Source organism: Caretta caretta, chromosome 2 (assembly GCF_965140235.1).
Source record: "Caretta caretta isolate rCarCar2 chromosome 2, rCarCar1.hap1, whole genome shotgun sequence".
Taxonomy (NCBI): domain Eukaryota; kingdom Metazoa; phylum Chordata; order Testudines; family Cheloniidae; genus Caretta; species Caretta caretta.
In genome coordinates, this window is record NC_134207.1 from 146,225,308 (window position 1) to 146,249,389 (window position 24,082).

The 24,082-nt window shown below is 43.9% G+C and overlaps 2 protein-coding genes across 5 annotated transcripts in view; one reads left to right on the plus strand and one right to left on the minus strand.

Moving 5' to 3' along the window:
- SLC12A7 (solute carrier family 12 member 7) overlaps positions 1 to 24,082 on the minus strand; it is a 339,376-nt gene that overhangs the window by 57,305 nt on the left and 257,989 nt on the right. For all 4 annotated transcript variants that reach the window (XM_048839506.2, XM_048839505.2, XM_075125474.1 and 1 more), the window contains one exon: positions 14,865 to 15,060. In XM_048839506.2, coding sequence (XP_048695463.2) covers positions 14,865 to 15,060 — 196 coding nt within the window. The remainder of the gene's footprint in view (positions 1 to 14,864; positions 15,061 to 24,082) is intronic.
- Positions 7,284 to 8,877, plus strand: LOC142070834 (uncharacterized). The gene is made up of 2 exons (XM_075124778.1): positions 7,284 to 7,739; positions 8,319 to 8,877. Exons 1-2 carry the CDS (start codon positions 7,334 to 7,336, stop codon positions 8,858 to 8,860), a joined length of 948 nt encoding a protein of 315 aa, XP_074980879.1. The 5' UTR covers positions 7,284 to 7,333; the 3' UTR covers positions 8,861 to 8,877.

Consider the following 24,082-nt stretch of genomic DNA (forward strand, 5'->3'; position numbering starts at 1 on the left):
TGGACACTTCAGCAGGGCTTGAGGTGGTAGAAAGAGGACCTAACCCAGAGGACTAGGTCGTGGCCGAGGAGGTGGAGTTAGAGTACACTGTGGAGCCCATGGTGGGGTCGCCAGGTGGTCAGATCAGTCAAGAACTGTTCTCCACTCTGGAGTGGTCTAGCCAGTCCTGGCACTCCCACTCTGGTGAACAAGAAGCAGGAGAGGAGACCCCTGGTAAGTGTTTGTTTTGAGTTGATGGTGTTCAGTTACCGGATGGGTGAAAAGATAGAAATGGACAAGGCTAGCTGTGTTTCTGTTTGTTGGACGATTCCGTGTGCAGCTAAACAAACAGTGTGTTGATGCACACTGAGATTTCACAGGAATCCTTCAGAGAGATCTCTAGGAAACTTTCCTGGAAATACTCAGCAATCCTCTCTGGAGGTTCCTTGGCAGAGCTGCCCTGTTCCTTCCCCCTTGAATAAAACTTTTCCATGTCACTCTGCAATCACTTGTGCAGGAACCAAAGGGGCACACAGGTGAGCAGCATAGGGATCGGATTGGAAGTCAAAAGCATGCAGCTGATACAGCCTTGTTTCCCTGGTTGCCCTCAGGAGTGAGATATCTGCTTCAATGACCCCCCACCTGTGGAAAAGGGGTCAAGAATTTACAATACTGTCCCGAGTCATCAGCACCACGACTCTTTCATAAACACCACTACTGTTTATCCCAGGTACAATGTCTCGCTCCCTCTCCCCACCTGGGCTAAACTTCCCATGCCTCAGGTGTTTGCTGAGATGTGTGCTTGCCAAGGGACAGTGAGAAAGTGCTTGGTATGTTACAAGAAGTATGCTGAACTGTAGTGATTCAATCCTGTGTGTGAACTAACAATTATGCTTCTGTGTGTTGCTTCTTGTGCTTCGGCAGATGTGGCCTTCAGGGGAACCCCCTAAACATCAGCGAAGCACCTCTGTCAGATAAGAAAGCAGCCAAGACGGAGCAAGGAGGACATGTTCCAGGAGGTCCTGCAATACTCTGATGCAGAAAAAAAGGGAATGCAGGGAGTGGAGAGAAATTGAAAGGCGGGACAGAAAAGAAAACCAGGACTTTGTTAAGGATGCCACTAAGCAAATGATAAAAGTAATGGAGCAGCAGAAATGCTTAAGTCCCTCATAAGACTGCCATCAGAACAAATGCATGCCTGCCCTCCCCTGCAGCAAATTCAGAACTGTTTTCCAGGCCCCCACCCAAACTACACTTTGACATTCCCTGATGCTTTCTGGAACTTCTTGGTTTCCTATTCACTCCACCTCTTGAAACCTGGCCTGCCTATAAAACAAAAACACAGGAAAGTATGGAGGTAATTCCTTTATTTTGCCTGTAATCAGCAAGGAGATTTGTAAAAGGAAGGGGTATTTTAAGCAATAATCTGCCTCCCCCGAAAGAGGGTACAAAAAATGTTTTTTGTCTTTCAGTACTTTAGAAAAAGCTGGCATCAGCAGAAGATCAAACCAAAATACTACACATCTACTGTCGCAACGAAGATTGTGAAGATTTGTGTTGTTTGTCTTGTTGCTAGCATTACTGTGGTGGGCATTAAAAAGGGAGGGTATCACAACACCTTTCCTAATTACTATAAGGAGCAGTAAAATAAAGGCCCAGTGAAGATATAGCTGCTATTGAATTTGTTTGGCAGGCAGGAAGGGACATTGACATCAGGGCATTAAGGGAATTCAATAAACCTAAAATTGGTTCAAATCTGGAAGTAAAGTCCCAATACACTGACTATTCCCTCTGAGCAGCAATTTTGAGTGTAAGGGAACTGTAAAAATAAACCTTGGCAAATGGATACTAGGGATATAGGGAAAATGGAACCCCCAGAATGGATCAAAGAAACCCATGGCAGTAAATATATTTTAAAAACAGCCTAAAGTTCACTTACGAAATCAGTGTCTGACCACGTTTCATACTGCTTCTACCCAGCTAGGTAAGTACACGTTGCAAAGCATTTAGGTACAATTGTATTTTAAGGTACTTGCAACTGAAGCTGATATATGAAAAAACAAGAAGACATCCATTGAATGGACCACATGTGGTAAAATTGAATCATAGGGAATGAGTTATTGTAACACCAATACAATCTCTAAAACAAATTGATCTGGATCTCACTGAGTTAAATGTATCCAAGGTTATACCTCAATGTGCCTCATATGTACAAACTCTCCATAAGGGATAGGCAGCATGTTTAAAATTATGGTATGTCGTAAAATCCATAAGGAAAAGAACCCCAAGGAGTGTATTGGAAACTGCTTTGGAATGGGATTAGAAGTTGGAATACTGAATACTATTAACATAAAGGTATTCGCAAATAAATTAAGTTATGTTACAGCAGAAATACAAGAACTGGAAAAGCCCCTCAGTGCAACCTTGTTAAAATTAGGAATGGGGCAACAATTATTTTCTAAAATACTGATAGTATGGCAATAGCAAGGTGAAAAAAAATATTACTTTTAGCAGTGACTACGGAGACACTACAAGGAAATGTATCCTTAGCATTAGCCTGTACACAGGCCCAGGAAATGAGTCAGCAAATAGTCATCCAAATGATCTGAGAAGGCATGCGAAAAACAAAAAAAAACAACAAAAAAGTTGCCTTTGGAAATAAAAAGTTGTTGTGGAAAAAAATATCACTCAGGAAAAAAGACAACTGGCATCTTGGTGAAAATTGGTAAACTTTACTTTTTATAAGGATCAAATAAATGACCATTCAAGCATATGTAATATCTGTCTACCCTATCCACACTATTAATATATATCCGATACTACCTAGTAATGTATTCAGTGGACCATCATAGAATCATAGAATATCAAAGCAGGACCAATTGCCAACTAAATCATCCCAGCCAGGGCTTTGTCAAGCCTGACCTTAAAATCTTCTAAGAAAGACGATTCCACCATCTCCCTAGGTAACCCATTCCAGTGTTTCACCACCCTCCTAGTGAAAAAGTTTTTCCTAATATCCAACCTAAACCTCCCGCACTGCAACTTGAGACCATTACTCCTTGTTCTGTCATCTGCTACCACTGAGAACAGTCTAGATCCATCCTCTTTGGAACCCCCTTTCAGGTAGTTGAAAGCAGCTATCAAATCCCCCCTCATTCTTCTCTTCCGCAGGCTAAACAATCCCAGTTCCCACAGCCTCTCCTCATAAGTCATGTGTTCCAGTCCCCTAATCATTTTTGTTGCCCTCCGCTGGACTCTTTCCAATTTTTCCACATCCTTCTTGTAGTGTAGGGCCCAAAACTGGACACAGTACTCCAAATGAGGCCTCACCAATGTTGAATAGAGGGGAACGATCACGTCCCTTGATCTGCTGGCAATGCCCCTACTTATACATCCCAAAATGCCATTGACCTTCTTGGCAACAAGGGCACACTGTTGACTCATATCCAGCTTCCCGTCCACTGTAACCCTTTGGTCCTTTTCTGCAGAACTGCTGCCTAGCCATTCGGTCCCTAGTCTGTAGCGGTGCAAGGGATTCTTCCGTCCTAAGTGCAGGACTCTGCACTTGTCCTTGTTGAACCTCATCAGATTTCTTTTGGCCCAATCCTCTAATTTATCTAGGCCCTCTGTATCCTATCCCTACCCTCCAGCATATCTACCTCTCCTCCCAGTTTCATGTCATCTGCAAACTTGCTGAGGGTCCAATCCACACCATCATCCAGATCATTTATGAACATATTGAACAAAACTGGCCCCGGGACCGACCCTTGAGGCACTCCACTTGATCCTGGCTGCCAACTAGACATGGAGCCATTGATCACTACCCATTGAGCCCGACAATCTAGCCAACTTTCTATCCACCTTATAGTCCATTCATCCAGCCCATACTTCTTTAACTTGCTGGCAAGAATACTGTGGGAGACCGTGGCAAAAGCTTTGCTAAAGTCAAGGAACAACATGTCCACTACTTTTCCCTCATCCACAGAGCCAGTTATCTCATCATAGAAGGCAATTAGATTAGTCAGGCATGACTTGCCCTTGGTGAATCCATGCTGACTGTTCTGATCACTTTCCTCTCATCTATGTGCTTCAGAATTGATACCTTGAGGACCTGCTCCATGATTTTCCCAGGGACTGAGGTGAGGCTGACTGGCCTGTAGTTCCCAGGATCCTCCATCTTCCCTTTTTTAATGCATGGACCCACCAAAAATATGAACAATGAAAAAACATAGATGTATCCCAATGTATAGCTCATGAAGATTTAGGATATGTATGTGAGGACCAAAACTTGCAAACAAGGAAGGAGTTACTTTTACGATAAAACCAAGTGCACTCAAAGGTGCATGTTTAATGTGTTTACAGAACAAAAATCAGCTTAATTTATGTAGGTCAAGGCTGTAATATGTGTTAGAAAACATTGTCTGGAAATTATTGTAAATAATAATGAAGTATGTTTTATGACATATTTAAGTAATAAGATGTTTTTGTAATGTTAGTGAAGTTAACAATTGTAATTTTGAATAGTATGTACCCCTTTGGATTGTACAATATTTGCAGTACAATGTCCATGTATTTAGTGATATAAGATTTGTTAATATAGGTCTGAAAATAAGCTTAGTTTGATAACTGTTAATTCACTCTGTGTTGCAAGACCATTTCCAATATATAAAATGCACTAAAGAACAATCTGCAGTGATGCAGCACAACAATCAACAAGGACCAAGCTTTTAAAAACCATTGCTGAAACAGAATATAACCCTTGGTGGGAAACATTATTGGAATGGTTGCCTATGGCTACTGGAGCTTTTAATACAATGATTCACCCCATAGTGGTGATAATTGGAATCCAATTGGCTTTGCTTTTACGCATGGTGATATTGGCAGAATGTGTAAGAAGAATCACCTGGAAGATACAAGATGGCCAACATGCGAATTAACTAACACTGTTGCTCACCATACCCAGGAAGTGTAACCTACTAATGTAACATGGGTATCCCATGGTAGTGATGACTGCTTGGGTGAAAGCATCATCACGGCGGGTAATTGTAGGCCAGAGACCTAATCAATCCCCCCATATTAAACCAGTCTTGTGTGAAACTCAGGGAGGTCACCACTAGAATTGTAAAAAAAAAAAAAAAAAAGGATAATCTGCTGCTGCTGCTGTTGCTGATAAAGGACCGAATGTCCCTAACAAGAGTTATAACCACCAAGGTTGTAAAGTAGAGATACCCAGGCACTGGGAAATTTTAGCAAGGATTCAGAGAGACTCAACAAATGGCACAGAGATAACGTAAGTTATGACCAGTGAATTTATGCTGACCATCTGCACAAACAGAGAAGGTCACAAATAAGTTTCAATTTGGACATGAAAGATAAAATACAAATACTTGGTTAGGAAGGATGACACACAGGACAGTGGGATTGCATGTGATTGCATCAGTGTGTAATTGGTTAAAAATTTTGTTAGTTAGGGTGTGGGATAATGTGATAGGTTTAGTAAATTTGAAGGAGGTAGCTAGTTTTATCTATATAATGTAAATGAAAAGCAAAGCTCTTTGGGAATCAACTCTTTACTGCAATACAACAACAAGCTGCAAGATATAGTATCCCCTGCACGACTGTGATGTGTGCGGGTGCCAGGAACCCCCAGATAAGTGGATCCTCACTGGCCATCGGATGAAATTTGTCTGTACATTGGGAGTGGTGAGCACAATAGATTTGCTTGGCATATGTATCCTGTGTGTGTTGCTAACAAATAGATGTTTAGAGCACAGCTGTGTAAGGCTCTTTCACTGGGAAAAGATTCCGCAGACCTGTAGAGCCCTGAGCCTCGTGGGTAAGGGTGGGTACTTAAACTGACCAGGTTTCTCCCTGAGCCCCGTGCGTACGGGTAGGTGCCTTATGCCATGAGCCTTCGGAAAGAAAAGAGTGGGGGTGCCTAAACTGACTGGGTCACACCTGGAGCCCTCTGTAGGATATAGGCAGGGTGCCCCAGATTGTGCTGGATAACAAGACCAGTTCACATGTATGTTAGTTTTGTTCAAAATAGGTTTAGTTTTATAAGAATGTATGTAGTGTTTAGACTCTTCTGAGATGCTTGTAAGTTGCTGCATGCATTAATCTCAGTTGTAATGTTGGTATTCCATGTTATAAGAAAATATGTAAGTTTTGCTTTTATAACTTTTAAAATGTTTGCTCCGATGCTGTGAACCCAGGCACTGGAATCGTCCCCCTTACCCATCCAGGAATATCACAATTAGATGGTCCATCAAGGAACATCGAAACATGAAGGATTGGTTAATGGCCCTATTGCACCTCAGAAATGCTATGTGCAAGGCAAGGAAACTCTTCCTGTGGACTTGGAAGCTGAACGAAGGAAATAAAGTCACAGGAATATTTTCCATCTCTTTCTTTGCTATTTGAACTCTGACAGGGCCAGAGACTCCAAACTGAGGCAGAGAACTCCATGGGGTTATCCCTAGGTCAACCCTAAAAGACACTTTGAATTGACAGATCACTACAACTCTGTCACTCTTAGGATATAGGTAATAACTCATTTGTGTGTATATGTTTGCTTGCTTAAACCTGAAAATAACTCTCGTTTCTTTTCCCTATTTAATAAACCTTTAAATGGTTTATTATAGGATTGGCTACAGGCATTGTTTTTGATGTAAGATCTAGAGTACCAATTGATCTGGGGTAAGTGACTGGTCTCTTGAGACTGGCAGCAACCTGACTATGGTGTGATTTTTGGTGTAAGTGACTATTTTTTACCACTAAGTCTAGTTTGATTGAGTGGCAAGATAGACTGAAGAGTCTGAGCCCTGGTCTACACTAGGACTTTAGGTCGAATTTAGCAGCGTTAAATCGATGTAAACCTGCACCCGTCCACACAATGAAGCCCTTTATTTCGACTTAAAGGGCTCTTAAAATCGATTTCCTTACTCCACCTCTGACAAGTGGATTAGCGCTTAAATCGACGTTGCCGGCTCAAATTTGGGGTACTGTGGACACAATTCGATGGTATTGGCCTCCGGGAGCTATCCCAGAGTGCTCCATTATGACCGCTCTGGACAGCACTCTCAACTCAGATGCACTGGCCAGGTAGACAGGAAAAGAACCGCGAACTTTTGAATCTCATTTCCTGTTTGGCCAGCGTGGCAAGCTGCAGGTGACCATGCAGAGCTCATCAGCACAGGTGACCATGATGGAGTCCCAGAATCGCAAAAGAGCTCCAGCATGGACCGAACGGGAGGTACGGGATCTGATCGCTGTTTGGGGAGAGGAATCCGTGCTATCAGAACTCCGTTCCAGTTTTGGAAATGCCAAAACCTTTGTCAAAATCTCCCAGGGCATGAAGGACAGAGGCCATAACAGGGACCCGAAGCAGTGCCGCGTGAAACTGAAGGAGCTGAGGCAAGCCTACCAGAAAACCAGAGAGGCGAACAGCCGCTCTGGGTCAGAGCCCCAAACATGCCGCTTCTATGATGAGCTGCATGCCATTTTAGGGGGTTCAGCCACCACTACCCCAGCCGTGTTGTTTGACTCCTTCAATGGAGATGGAGGCAATACGGAAGCAGGTTTTGGGGACGAAGAAGATGATGATGAGGAGGAGGTTGTAGATAGCTCACAGCAAGCAAGCGGAGAAACCGGTTTTCCCGACAGCCAGGAACTGTTTCTCACCCTAGATCTGGAGCCAGTACCCCCCGAACCCACCCAAGGCTGCCTCCTGGACCCAGCAGGCGGAGAAGGGACCTCTGGTGAGTGTACCTTTTAAAATACTATACATGGTTTAAAAGCAAGCATGTGAAAGGATTACTTTGCCCTGGCATTTGCGGTTCTCCTAGATGTAGTCCTAAAGCCTTTGCAAAAGGTTTCTGGGGAGGGCAGCCTTATTGCATCCTTCATGGTAGGACACTTTACCACTCCAGGCCAGTAACACGTACTCGGGAATCATTGTAGAACAAAGCATTGCAGTGTATGTTTGCTGGCATTCAAACAACATCCGTTCTTTATCTCTCTGTGTTATCCTCAGGAGAGTGAGATATAATTCATGGTCACCTGGTTGAAATAGAGTGCTTTTCTTCAGGGGACACTCAGAGGAGCCCATTCCTGCTGGGCTATTTGCCTGTGGCTAAACAGAAATGTTCCCCGCTGTTAGCCACAGGGAGGGGGGAAGGTTGACGGGGTAGTCACGCGGTGGGAGGAGGCAAAATGCGACCTTGTAACGAAAGCACATGTGCTATGTATGTAATGTTAACAGCAAGGTTTACCCTGAAAGAGTGTTTCATAAAATGTGTCTTTTTAAATACCGCTGTCCCTTTTTTTTTCTCCACCAGCTGCATGTGTTTCAATGATCACAGGATCTTCTCCTTCCCAGAGGCTAGTGAAGCTTAGAAAGAAAAAAAAACGCACTTGCGATGAAATGTTCTCCGAGCTCATGCTGTCCTCCCACACTGACAGAGCACAGACGAATGCGTGGAGGCAAATAATGTCAGAGTGTAGGAAAGCACAAAATGACCGGGAGGAGAGGTGGCGGGCTGAAGAGAGTAAGTGGTGGGCTGAAGAGAGTAAGTGGCGGGCTGAAGAGAGGGCTGAAGCTCAAATGTGGCGGCAGCATGATGAGAGGAGGCAGGATTCAATGCTGAGGCTGCTGCAGGACCAAACCAGTATGCTCCAGTGCATGGTTGAGCTGCAGCAAAGGCAGCTGGAGCACAGACTGCCACTGCAGCCCCTCTGTAACCAACCGCCCTCCTCCCCAAGTTCCATAGCCTCCACACCCAGACGCCCAAGAACGCGGTGGGGGGGCCTCCGGCCAACCAGCCACTCCACCACAGAGGATTGCCCAAAAAAAAGAAGGCTGTCATTCAATAAATTTTAAAGTTGTAAACTTTTAAAGTGCTGTGCTTAAAGTGCTGTGTGGCATTTTCCTTCCCTCCTCCACCACCCCTCCTGGGCTACCTTGGTAGTCATCCCCCTATTTGTGTGATGAATGAATAAAGAATGCATGAATGTGAAGCAACAATGACTTTATTGCCTCTGCAAGCGGTGATTGAAGGGAGATGGGGCGGGTGGTTAGCTTACAGGGAAGTAGAGTGAACCAAGGGGCGGGGGGTTTCATCAAGGAGAAACAAACAGAACTTTCACACCGTAGCCTGGCCAGTCATGAAACTGGTTTTCAAAGCTTCTCTGATGCGTACCACGCCCTCCTGTGCTCTTCTAACCGCCCCGGTGTCTGGCTGCGCGTAACCAGCAGCCAGGCGATTTGCCTCAACCTCCCACCCCGCCATAAACGTCTCCCCCTTACTCTCACAGATATTGTGGAGCACACAGCAAGCAGTAATAACAGTGGGAATATTGGTTTCGCTGAGGTCTAAGCGAGTCAGTAAACTGCGCCAGCGCGCCTTTAAACGTCCAAATGCACATTCTACCACCATTCTGCACTTGCTCAGCCTGTAGTTGAACAGCTCCTGACTACTGTCCAGGCTGCCTGTGTACGGCTTCATGAGCCATGGCATTAAGGGGTAGGCTGGGTCCCCAAGGATACATATAGGCATTTCAACATCCCCAACAGTTATTTTCTGGTCTGGGAATAAAGTCCCTTCCTGCAGCTTTTGAAACAGACCAGAGTTCCTGAAGATGCGAGCATCATGCACCTTTCCCGGCCATCCCACGTTGATGTTGGTGAAACGTCCCTTGTGATCCACCAGAGCTTGCAGCACTATCGAAAAGTACCCCTTGCGGTTTATGTACTCGGCGGCTTGGTGCTCCGGTGCCAAGATAGGGATATGGGTTCCGTCTATGGCCCCACCACAGTTAGGGAATCCCATTGCAGCAAAGCCATCCACTATGACCTGCACATTTCCCAGGGTCACTACCCTTGATATCAGCAGATCTTTGATTGCGTGGGCTACTTGCATCACAGCAGCCCCCACAGTAGATTTGCCCACTCCAATTTGATTCCCAACTGACCGGTAGCTGTCTGGCGTTGCAAGCTTCCACAGGGCTATCACCACTCGCTTCTCAACTGTGAGGGCTGCTCTCATCTTGGTATTCATGCGCCTCAGGGCAGGGGAAAGCAAGTCACAAAGTTCCATGAAAGTGCCCTTACGCATGCGAAAGTTTCACAGCCACTGGGAATCGTCCCAGACCTGCAACACTATGCGGTCCCACCAGTCTGTGCTTGTTTCCCAAGCCCAGAATCGGCGTTCCACAGCATGAACCTGCCCCATTAGCACCATGATGCATGCATTGGCAGGGCCCATGCTTTCAGAGAAATCTGTGTCCATGTCCTGATCACTCACGTGACCACGCTGACGTCGCCTCCTCGCTCGGTATCGCTTTGCCAGGTTCTGGTGCTGCATATACTGCTGGATAATGCGTGTGGTGTTTAATGTGCTCCTAATTGCCAAAGTGAGCTGAGCGGCCTCCATGCTTGCCTTGGTATGGCGTCCGCACAGAAAAAAGGCGCGGAACGATTGTCTGCCATTGCTCTGACGGAGGGAGGGGCGACTGACGACACGGCTTACAGGGTTGGCTTCAGGGAGCTAAAATCAACAAAGGGGGTGCCTGTACATCAAGGAGTATTTCAGGCAGGACTTCACGGAGGGTTCCAATAAGAAATGGTGCACCTAAGTTATCGTTCTTATTGGAACAAGGAGGTTAGCCTGGCCTCTGATTGATACATGGCTAGATTTACCTCGCTGCACCTTCTCTGTGACTGACTGCAGTGTGACCTAGAGGAATGAGTCCCCTAGAAATGAGTACAAAACAAATCTGGTCTATTTCTTGTTTTGACCCACTCCATCTATCTTTTACATCTTTGGCTGGCAGCAGACGGTGCAGAAGGACTGCATGCCATCCACATCTCATGGCTGCTCGGCAGAAGATGGTACAGTACGACTGCTAGCCATCCTCATCTCTTGCCTGCCTGGCAGAAGATGGTACAATACGACTACTAGCAATCCTCATCTCTTGCCTCCCTGGCAGAAGATGGTACAGTACGACTGCTAGCAGTCCGTATCGCCTGCCCGCTCACCATAAGACGGTTCAATAGGACTGACTGCAGGACTAAAGAGAATGACCTGGTCAAGTCACTCCAAATTTAGTCCCTGCGCCCATGTCTGCCCAGGCGCTCCCAGCCGACGTGGCCAGGAGCACCTCGGACACGACGAGGACAACTACCAGTCGTATTGCACCGTCTGCTGCCAGAAGGCAATGGGTTGCTGCTACTGTGCAGCAAAGCCGTACCGCATCTGCCAGCACCCAGGAGACATAGGGTGATGGTTACCTGAGCGGGCTCCATGCTTGCCGTGGTATGGCGTCTGCACAGGTAACTCAGGAAAAAAGGCGCGAAATGATTGTCTGCCCTTGCTTTCACGGAGGGAGGGAGGGAACGGGGGCCTGACGATACGTACCCAGAACCACCCGCGACAATGTTTTAGCCCCATCAGAGTGCTCCATTGTGACTGCTCTGGACAGCACTCTCAGATGCCCGATTGTTTGCCGTTGCTCTGACGCCGGGAGGGGCGACTGAGGACACGGCTTACAGGGTTGGCTTCAGGGAGCTAAAATCAACAAAGGGGGTGGCTTTACATCAAGGAGTATTTCAGGCAGGACTTCACGGAGGGTTCCAATAAGAAATGGTGCACCTAAGTTATTGTCCTTTTTGGAACAAGAAGGTTAGCCTGGCCTCTGATTGATACATGGCTAGATTTACCTCGCTGCACCTTCTCTGTGAGTGACTGCAGTGTGATCTAGAAGAATGAGTCCCCTAGACAGGGGAGGGGGGGAAGCAAATGAGTACAAAACAAATCTGGTCTATTTCTTGTTTTGATCCACTCCATCTATCTTTTATATCTTTGGCTGGCAGCAGACGGTGCAGAAGGACTGCATGCCATCCACATCTCATGGCTGCTCGGCAGAAGATGGTACAGTACGACTGCTAGCAGTCCGTATCGCCTGCCCGCTCACCATAAGACGGTTCAATAGGACTGACTGCAGGACTAAAGAGAATGACCTGGTCAAGTCACTCCAAATTTAGTCCCTGCGCCCATGTCTGCCCAGGCGCTCCCAGCCGACGTGGCCAGGAGCACCTCGGACATGACGATGACGGCTACCAGTCGTACTGTACCGTCTGCTGCCACAAGGCAACGGGTTGCTGCTACTGTGTAGCAATGCCGTACCGCGTCTGCCAGCACCCGGGAGACATAGGGTGACGGTTACCTGAGCGGGCTCCATGCTTGCAGTGGTATGGCGTCTGCACAGGTAACTCAGGAAAAAAGGCGCGAAATGATTGTCTGCCCTTGCTTTCACGGAGGGAGGGAGGGAACGGGGGCCTGACGATATGTACCCAGAACCACCCGCGACAATGGTTTAGCCCCATCAGGCATTGAGATCTCAACCCAGAATTCCAATGGGCAGCGGAGACTGCGGGAACTGTGGGATAGCTACCCACAGTGCAACGCTCCGGAAGTCGACTCTAGCCTCGGTACTGTGGAAGCGCTCCGCCGAGTTAATGCACTTAATGCACTTAGAGCATTTTCTGTGGGGACACACACACTCGAATATATAAAACCGATTTCTAAAAAACCGACTTCTATAAATTCGACCTTATTCCGTAGTGTAGACGTACCCTCAGGGGACTGTCTGTGACTCCATGTTAAAACTGTTATAGTGATCCAGGAGTTCACATTGTAACTGACTTGGTGAAAACTAATTGTAGAACACACCACCAATCTGGGGTGTCTGCCCTGTTTTTGACAGTCTGCCCTGACTGTCATGAGCCACTCAGGAGCCACAAACAGTGTGACAGCAGGCAATCCTCAACATTAATGTCACGGAGAAAAAGTACAAGAAAATATTGCAATGGAAAAATGAGCTTTATATTAAATCAAACAGATTTAATAATGTTATTACCATTTTTGGAGTTTGAACAAAATAAATATATAGACAATTATAAGAAGTGGACCAAACACAAATGGATCTTTTAAAGGAAACAAATGTAGAGAAATAAGCAGAAGTGAAGCAGGGCACATGATTTGCATAAGGAGGACAATATGGGTGAGGTAACGTCTTTTATTGGAATAACTTCTGTTGGTGAGAGAGAAGCTTTTGAGCCACACAGCACTATTTGAGCCACACAGCACAGGTACTCCCAGACCTGAAGAAGAAAAGCTTTCTCTCACCAACCGAAGCTGCCCCAGTAAAAGACTTTACCTCACCCACCATGTCTCTCTAATATCCTGGGACCGAAACGACTGCAATTACATTACATAAAAAGAGACGTATGTACGATTTAATGATAACTTACATGATTTACAGAGGAAAAACAATAGAAGAAGGCAAACATTTATGAAAGATTTCATGTGGTAATCTCAGTAACTGTTCATATTTGGACAACATGTGTAACTGACTACAGACTAGAACTTCCAACATGATATTTGTGTGATCCCTGGTTAGAGGCTTGAGACTTTCTTCATTCATATTAGGTGGAATTAGAAGGTGAGATATGTTATGAAAAAGATTTATAATACGTGTGTTGAAATGTGAATTTATACAGTTAGTATTAATAAGGATAAATATTTGTATAATTTGAATGATTATATTTTAATTATATGTTAATAACAACAATTTTTTTTTATTTTAAAGAAAACAGTAGAATCTAGGTTCTGAGATAAAAGATCCTTTACACTAATCACCACCTGTAATAAAAGGTTATGTAAGCCAAATGTAACCCTCAGTAGCCACATGCAATCCCACTGTCCTTAAATCGTGTGTCTGGTGATGTGAGCAATACCATGGCCTTAAATACATTTTCATTGATGTAACAGATTGGAACGTAGTAGAGCTGGTTAAAAAAATGGGCTTTTATTGAAACATTTTTGTTAAGAAAATATTTTTGACCAAAAATTTTAGAGTGGAAATTTCAGAACAAAATTAAATTAAACTTTTTGTTTAGTTTCTAACTGAAAATTTGGTTTTATTAGAATTTTTGATCTTTTTTTTTTGAAATTTCATATTTTAATTTTGCCCTCTTTTCCCCCCCCATTTTTCTCTCCTTTTGTCATGTGGTACAATACAATGAATAATGTTCAAGTTCCCCCTGACACTTTTTCCTCTCTTTTTTTTCTTTTTCTTCTCTAACTTCTCAAAATTTCTCCAATTTGAAAAGTTTACAGAGCTGCAAAATGAGAAAAGAAGAAAAGAGGAAAAAGTGAACCCACATCATTCATTCAGTGGCAAAAAATGGGAAAGAAAGAGAAAAAATGTTTTAAAAAATATATTTTGTAACTTGAATCAAAAAGAAAATTACAATTTTTTATTTTAAATCAAAGTATTGTTTTGCTTAGAAATGCTCCAATAAAGAATATGCATTTTATTTACTGAAAAAAAAAATATTTTTTGCCAGCTCTAGAATTTAATAATCAATTCAAATAATAATGCACAAGAAAGAACAGAATCCATTTGCTTTGCCTTCTTATTTGTATTGGCTCAGCAGGCTAAAAGGAGTAAAGGCTGATAAAAGAATTTTGTAAGAATTTGAATGCACACAAGAAGTAAATTTCTTGAATAAGGGGCCAATTTTATAATTATTTATGTCAAAACTGTCAAAAATAGGAGCCTAAAGTTAGGCTTTGAAGTCCATATTTTGACATCTAAATAAAGTGTGTTGATTTTCAAAAGTGCTGAGCACCCACCAGTTTTCATTGACCTCAATGGGACTAATATTAGCCCACTATTTTGAGTAGGTCTTACAGTAGAACTACATATAAATCTCTGACATTTGTTTTTCCAGGTAACAAGTTTACAAAATAACATTTAAAATACATTACCATTATATATTTTCATTAAAATGGCATAAATAAAACTAAGAGAATACATACCAACAAAATTTTTCCATGAGAAAGGATTATCGGTCTGTTTCCATGACTGTGGCCAGGCCATCAGGACTGTATTATGTGTCATCCCTCCCAGACCAGCAGACTGAATCAAATGGGACATTCCATCTCTAAAACTGGGAGATACCACGATCTGGCAAAATCCTTTGGTCTTTTCTACCCCCATTAAGGATTTAATATTCTATTAAAAATAAGAAATTGAAGATGACATGTGGGAATATATTAAAGGAAATAACTATAAATACCATAGTTAATCGTTGCACTAAAGTAACAATAAGATGCTATACACTGGAATATGACATCAAGGAACATTGTTTTACTCTCTCAACCCAATGAATGAACAAGGTGCTATGATAACTGTAAAACCCACGTTTTAAAATCACTCTGTGCACACAGAAGTCTTTGTTTCTTAAGGGGGAATGGAATATGAGTAACACAGTGTTTGAGTCACTTTGCCCAGTATTTCATAATAAGTAATGCTTGGTGTGGGCTATGGTTTGCATAACCTTGTTGGCTGGTGAAGGCCTGTAGGGAGGTACTGGGTCCATTATAGGTTGAGATAGCCAGAATTTCTGGAAAATGGAGAAGGATGCCAGGAGCTCTTTAAGAAACTGTTGTGAGGCCAATGCTCAAGAAAGCAACTTCTGGTATTGACAATTTGGTTATCTATTGACCAGTATCCAACCTCCGAGGAAGGTCATTGAGAAGGCTGTAGCAGTGCAAATCTGAGGGCTTTAAGAGTCCTCACATCAAAGTCAACTGAGTTGTGGACATGGAGTAGAAACTGCACTAGTTGTATTAACTTCTAGCAATGGATAAAAACCAATGTGTTTGTGCTGATTATTATTGTTAGCAGTTTTTCAGACCATGCTTTTCTTAAATTGTTTGCACATGATAGCACAAGTGAGTGAAGCTTCACTGGAGCTGTTCCATTCTTATCTTAACAAAGGTTAATTGTAATTGTTCTTTTGCTCAGAATATCTTCTCCCAAGCAGTGCCACAGGGTCTATATTGTCATAGCTCTTGTTTAATGTGTATATGAGTTTGCTGGGAGGCTTAATAAGGATGAATGGGCTGTAAAGGCATTCAGCATGTCAATAGCAATCAGCTCTAAGTCTCCAAAACTGCCCCAGCTGGAGATATGGAATTAATTACCGAGTGTTAAAATGAAACTGGAGCTTGGATTGGGGCTTCTTGATCTATGTCTGGAGTGAGTCTCCATTTACTGTCTGAAACTTAATCCAGACAAGATAAGAGATATTGTTGGTGGGCTGGGAAAAGCTGCTGAAAGACTTTGAGGAATTTATTATGGCATCTCTTATAAATAAAGGGCACACTGCCTCAATAACATATCTGCATAAATTTGGGTGTGTTATTAGATTCTACTCTGCTCCTTGATGTGGCCAAGAGAGATTTTTCCATCTGTGCCTCATGAGAAGAGGTCCTTGTCATAATTATCCATGTTTTTGTCACCTCAATATTAGACTACAACTATCATGCACTGTACATTAGGCTGTCCCTTAGAACTATAAGAAGTGTAGGCTAATGTAGAATGCTGTGATTAATTTATTCAGCAGTTACATGTTGGAAACACATTAAACAGGCATTCTAAGATCTAGGATCTACACTGGCTTCTAATAAGCTTCTGGGTAGAATTCAAGGAATCAGTTTTGATCTATCAAGCCCTCAATAGTTTTGGATTTAGTCACCTGAGAGATCACCTCTTCCCCCCTTGTCATATTGTCACAACTGAGATCAGCACAGGCACTTCAGCTGGAGCCCACTTGATTAAATGACAGAGAGTCTGTTGGCAGGGTGTCCTCCATGAAGTTTCCTCAACTTTGGAATGCACTCCTGACCTTGATCTGGCATAGTCTACTTTGCTAGCTTGTAGGTATGTTACAAAGCTCACTCTTTTTCTTGTGCTTCATAAGCAGGGATGGGCTGAAGGCTGAATGAGTCAAGTGCAGTGGTTCCCAAACGTCTTACTAAGGTGACCTTCCAACTTCATTTTATCTTTTTTGAGGATCCACTATTACCCATCCCCTGCCTCCTGCTCCACCCTTCCCAGCCCAAGCCCCCTGCTCAGCTCTCCCAGCCCTCTTGCTATTGCTGTCCCATTCCTACCCCTTCCCTATTGCAGTCCTAGCTGGCCCTTCTCTCTCCCTATGGCTGGGCTGCAATCACTCCCAGGTGGCTGATTACAGTTGCCAACCCTCTCGGCATGGCCGTGAGTCTCCCCGAATCAGGCTCAATCTCCTGGAGGCTACTGAAGCGAATCTGGGAGATTTTAAACTGATAGAAGTCCAGTGGCATAGTAGGCCTAAGGCCTATGAATCACAGAATCATAGAATATCAGGGTTGGAAGGGACCTCAGGAGGTCATCTAGTCCAACCCCCTGCTCAAAGAAGGACGAATCCACAACTAAATCATCCCAGCCGGGGCTTTGTCAAGCCTGACCTTAAAAACCTCTAAGGAAGGAGATTCCACCACCTCCCTAGGTAACCCATTCCAGTGCTTCACCACCCTCCTAGTGAAAAAGTTTTTCCTAATATCCAACCTAAACCTCCTGCACTGCAACTTGAGACCATTACTCCTTGTTCTGTCATCTGCTACCACTGAGAACAGTCTAGATCCATCCTCTTTGGAACCCCCTTTCAGGTAGTTGAAAACAGCTATCAAATCCCCCCTCATTCTTCTCTTCCACAGACTAAACAATCCCAGTTCCCTCAGCCTCTCCTCATAAGTCATGTGTTCCAGTCCCCTAATTATTTTTGTCGCCCTCCGCTGGATGCTTTCCAATTTCTTCACATCCTTCTTGTAGTGTGGAACCCAAAACTGGACACAGTACTCCAGATGAGGCCTCACCAATGTCGAATAGAGGGGAACGATCATGTCCCTTGATCTGCTGGCAATGCCCCTACTTATACATCCCAAAATGCCATTGGCCTTCTTGGAAACAAGGGCACACTGTTGACTCATAACCAGCTTCTCATCCACTGTAACCCCTAGGTCCTTTTCTGCAGAACTGCTGCCGAGCCACTCGGTCCCTAGTCTGTAGCAGTGCATGGGATTCTTCCGTCCTAAGTGCAGGACTCTGCACTTGTCCTTGTTGAACCTCATCAGATTTCTTTTGGCCCAATCCTCTAATCTGTCTAGGTCCCTCTGTATCCTATCCCTACCCTCCAGCATATCTACCTCTCCTCCCAGTTTAGGGTCATCTTCAAACTTGCTGAGGGTGAAATCCACTCCATCCTCCAGATCATTAATGAAGATATTGAACAAAACCGGCCCCAGGACCGACCCTTGCTAAAGTCAAGGAATAACGCGTCCACTGTCGGAGAACACTTCAATCTCTCTGGTCACTCGATCTCTGACCTAATATTCGCAATATCACAACAAAAAGACTTCAAAAACAGACTCCAACGAGAGACTGCTGAATTGGAATTAATTTGCAAACTGGATTCAAACTCAGGCTTGAATAGAGACTGGGAGTGGATGAGTCATGACACAAAGTAAAACTATTTTCCCATGTTTATCCCCCTCCCCTCCCAACTGTTCCTCAGACATTCTTGTTAACTGCTGGAAATGGCCCACCTTGATTATCACTACAAAAGGTTTTCTTCCCCCTCCCCGCCACTCTCCTGCTGGTAATAGCTCATCTTAAGTGATCACTCTCTTTACAGTGTGTATGATAACACCCATTTTTTCATGTTCTGTGTGTATATAAATCTCCTCACTGTATTTTCCACTGAATGCATCCGATGAAGTGAGCTGGAGCTCACGAAAGCTTATGCTCAAATAAATTGGTTAGTCTCTAAGGTGCCACAAGTACTCCTTTTCTTATTGTGAATACAGACTAACACGGCTGCTACTCTGAAACCTGTCAGTGTGGGAGAAGTGGCTGGAGCCAGCAAATGAACACTCAGCAGCCTATCCTGCCCTACCCGTGCCCCAGAAATGCTTCCTGTGTGCTGCTGCCAGCAGGAAGTGAGAGCATGGGGCTGAGGCATTCGTGGCAGACAAAACCCATCTAGACTTTCCCGCAATGCACCATTTGTGAAATAATAGTCTAGTGAATATTTATTTGTATGTGTATTATTTGTCCTTTACATTCTATACTGTTGTATATTTTAATTTATGGGATAGGTACTCAGAGCACAGGACAGGTGCCTACAGAGAATACTTCTGTAAGTTTGACAAATACTGAGAGTATTTTAGGAATGCAAGTTAAGCAAGTCTTCCCTAAAATTGTTATTTTTATATCTGGCTTCAAATTCTCCCAGGTTATGACAAAGCAATGACTTTTTAAAAGAAAACTTTGAGCTGTTTTATTGTCAGTAAATAATCAGACAAATGCTATGTGCTATGCCATACTTAGAGCTTCTGTTTTTCTGGGTTTATTCATCCTGTTTTGGGGAGGGTTATTTTTAGCAATTTTTGAATTTTATATAGATGTCAAAAATCAGGAGTTTAGGGCTATTTCTTTGTATATACTGTAATGAATAATGTATATTATACACCGTATAATACTACAATATACAGTATATGTTACTGTAATAATTAATCTCTTTGTAATATTCCCTTGTGTGAAAAAGCACGGTCTGTGCTTTGCCAACATATTAATGTACTTTAATAATCATACTCCTGTATACTACTGCTCTGTAGACAAGCTGTACATCCATAGATATAATCTACCATTTCTGGATCTTCTGCAGTGTTTATTGGACAAGTACAGATTTCATATTTTATCTATCTATATCAGGGGTATTTTATCAGTATTTATTGGTTAAAATAAAAAACCAGAAGTGATATCCATACTTAATTTTTGTACTATTCTAGTAGTTTAATATGATCATATCATGGATAATGACCAGGGTAGTGTTCCCAATGTTCCTCTCTTCTGCCCTGTGCTCCTTATAGAGGTCCTAACCTACCAGGTTGAGAAACACTGTTATAGATCAAATTTTCTTTTAAAGAGAAAAATAAAATGCATTAAACTGAATAAATTCATTAAAACTACAATCTTCATATTGATAAATCAATTCAGTTTCATATAGCTTTTACTAAGATATTTTAAAAGAAATGAATCTGTTGTTCTGGGTGGAAGCCTTCATTTAATAAGATTTATGAACCCCTAGAGTTTCTGAAATATGGCAATAAGCTCAGTAATTGAATTTCTTTTTGAATGACATTATTCTATCATCATTGTATTATAGACCCCCAAAGTTATCTCAGTTAGAAGAAAATCCAAAAAAATCTTAATCAGTACCTTGTTACAATTAATTTTGAAGATAAGCTCTTTGAACTCCTTCCATGAAAATTTAGATTCAGCTATCAAATCGCAAAACAAAGTTATCAAATTAGATTAAGAAAAAATGAGAGGGGACAAAGAATAATGAAACCCATGAGCCTACACAGAAAGAAATCCAATTACTGAGATAATTATCACCTCCTTTATCTGAAAATTAGATTTACTCCTTAATACTGAGACACAAATTAATCAGGTCAGTTCACCTAAAAGAGACCACAAGGAAGTACCTGTATTTACCTGAAAAATGTGCCAATACCTATTTGAATCTATAAGTAGAATATATTTTATTAAAATCCAGACTGTCATGCTCATTCAAAATAAATTGCTACGGCTATGTCTACACTACGGACCTTATAGTGGCACAGCTGTACTGCCGCAGCTGTGCCTCTGTAAGGTCTCCTGTGTAGCTGCTCTATCCTGGCGAGAGAGCTCTCCTGCCAGCATAATCAAATCACACCCAACAAGCAGCGGTAGCTATGTCAGTGGGAGATGCTCTCCTGCCGACATAGCATTGTCCACACCGGTGCTTTTGTCAGTTAAACTTGTCAGTCAGGGAGGTGGTTTTTTCACACCACTGAATGACAAAAGTTTTGCCAAAAAAAGTGCTAGTGTAGAGAAAACCTAAGTTTAATTGGTTGCAGCTTCAAAGAATTTCCAGTGTTGGGGAGCTCTCAGCTGGCAAGTAAACATTATTGGCTTCTACAGAACCAGCTCCAGCATACTGGGCATGCCTGCAATAAAAGGAGTATGGCCAGAGCACTTCTGAGCCCCATCTATTCTCGACTGACAGATGGCCCCTTTGGTCTTTTACTTTGATCTTTATTCAGAGGGGGAAAAATTGAAAGAAAAATTAAAAGGGGGATCACACTGAATGAAGTACATTGTCTTTGATACCATTGGCCATTAATTATTCTTGACATGCCCTGGAACCTCGGAAGGGGTAGACAGAATTGCTTCAGTGGCTTTGTTTCTGATAGGTTCCAGAAGGTAGAGTGATATTGAGCAATTGCTCATCTACTCCAACAACACCCTCATGCAGAGTTCCATGGTGTTTTTTTTTATTCTGTCATCTTTCTTGTTCAATATGTACATGAGGCTGTTATGTGTGAATTGTGATGCCTCTAGGACAGGGGTGGGCAAACATTTTTGGCCCGAGGGCCACATCAGGGAATAGAAATTGTATGGTGGACCATGAATGCTCACAAAATTGGGGTTGGGGTGCGGGCTCTGGGGTGGGGCTGGGGATGAGGGGTTTGGGGTGCAGGAGAATGCTCCGGGCTGGGATCAAGGGGTTTGGACAGTGGGAGGGGGATCAAGGCTGGGACAGGGGGTTGGGGTGTGGGAAGAGGCTCGGGGGTGCAGGCTCCAAGTGGTGCTTACCTCAAGCAGCTCCTGGAAGCACTGGCATGTCCCTTCTCCGGCTCCTATGTGGCAGCGCGCGCGGCCAAGAAGTTCTGCACGCTGCCCCATCCACAGGCACCGCCCCTGCAGCTCCCATTGGAGAGTGTAGGAGCTGGAGCAGGGCCATACCGCGGCTTCCAAGAGCCACGTGGTTCGGCCCCCAACCCTGTGCCCCGGCTAGAGCTCTGGAGCAAGGCCGCGCCGCTTGGTGCTGCCAAAAGCCAGCCCCCTGGCCGAGCGCTGTAGTTTGCCCATCCCTGCTCTAGGATGTAAAACACACCCACAGCTCTATGCCTCAAATTCATTGGACCCAGCCACTGAAGTTTAATAATTTTATAATTCTAGCCGAAACTGGGACCAGGGATGAGAATTAGCTAACAAACTGAACTTAGATAAAATCAAATGTAATACAAATACAGTAGAACCTTAGTTACTAACTGGCCAGTCAACCACACACCTCATTTGGAGCCAGAAGTATGCAATCAGGCAGCAACAGAAACAAAAAATAAATAAACCAAACACAGTACAGTACTGTGTTAAATGTAAACTACTAAAAATAAAGGGAAAGTTAAAAAAGATTTGACAAGGTAAGGAAACTGTTTCTGTGCTTGTTTCATTTGAATTGAGATGGTTAAGCAGCATTTTTCTTCTGCTTCAAAGCTGTATTAGATCAATGATCAGTTGTAAACTTTTGAAAGAACAACCACAACATTTTGTTCAGAGTTAAAAAGATTTCAGAATCATGAACAACCTGCATTCCCAAGGTGTTCATAACTCTGAGGTTCTACTGCAGGAAAAGGAAGCCAACTGGAAGAACTGGTAGAGATCAGCTATATCAGTTAAAGGACAGAGTACTTGCTGTTTATTAAGTTTATAACCAGGGGGATCATGTTAAATTCTTGGTTGCTCATGGAAGTCCAGGTAGCATCCACTACCAAGGGTGCTTTTTCTGCTTGTACCTGGCAAGAAGGCTGCAACCTTTTCTTTTATATGCCAACCTCATGGAAATTATTTATGCCTTTATTATTCAATTAAATTAGTGATACATTAACATGGGTCTACAAATAGGACCCTTCATGAAGCTACAATACAGCAGGGATATTCAAACCCTGAGGTACAACTTTTCCCATTATCATTCATTCTGAAAGAAGCAGTCATTTTTCAGGGAGAGATATTACACAATGTAGCACTCTATTTCTGATTGACTGCTATATGCCAGGTTGAGGCATCACCATGGGCAGCTGTCCATCATTGTAGCCTACACTCCCACCGAGGAAACTACAGATGTTAATAAAGATGAATTCTATCAGCAACTAGCAGCAGTGACACAATTCATTCCTTTGCATGACAAATTTATTATACTCAGAGATATGAACTTCTCACCAAGTTGCCCCAGAAATGTCTTCAAAATTTTTCTTGGGCCATTTTGCTCGGGAACTATAAATGATAACTCTAGACGATTACTCTCCTTTTGCTCTTCTCACAATATTGTCATCACCAGCAGTTGGTTCAGGTACTTGGGATCCTGGCTATCTAACAATGGCTGGATGAGGAAGGAGCTGGACCACAACTTGGTCCGGAATTAGGGTATAATAAGGGCATAGTGGGTCTACAGAGGTGCAGAACCCCTGGCAAATAATGACCATCATCTCCTTGTTGCTAAAATGCAATTACTCCCTGGTTTCAACATAAGAGCATGCCTGTTATGATACATAAGGCACAATGCATCTGTGAAGACTCAGCACTTGCTAACAAGTACTCTGTCACAGTGAAAAATAAATTCTATGCACTTGGCACGCTCCTGGATGACACAGTATTAGCCTGGACTGCCATAAGCACAGTCATCCAAGAAACTGTAAATGCCATCCCACAATCAAAATGCTACAAGCAATACTCCTGGCTATCCTCTTTCCCCAAGATGCTGCCCCTTCCCCTAGTGCCCCTCCTTGTCCCCCGGAGGCCCCGCCCCTGGCCAAGCCAGAAGCCGGAGTGGGGCTAGGGAGCCTGGCCTTGCCCCACTTGGGGTCAGGGTCGGCCGAAGCAGCCCCCTGCCCATGTCCCTGCCCCCTGGGCCCCTTGCCAGGGCAGGTGGAGGGACCCAGCTCCCCACAGCTGCCCGTGCAGCTCTTATCCTGACCTGGCTCCGGCCAAGGGGTGGGGCCTGGAGCCACAGCCCGGCCATAGTAAGAGCTGCACGGGCAGCTGTGGGGAGACAGTGCAAATCCTCCAGGCTGCTCTTGGGCCCCTTGCACTGCAGGAAGATGGATGGTCCACTCCAGCTCCCCACAACTGCCCACATGGTTCTTACTATGGCTGGGCTGTGGTTCCAAGGCCCCACCCCTCAGCTGGAGCCGGGTTGGGATAAGAGCCATGCGGCAGCTGTGGGGAACCAATGCGGACCACAACTGCCCGGGCTTCCCGGCTGGGCTCCATCAGCTGCTGGCCTACTAGGGAGATGGGAGCTTGGGGGGGAAGAGGATGGGAAGGG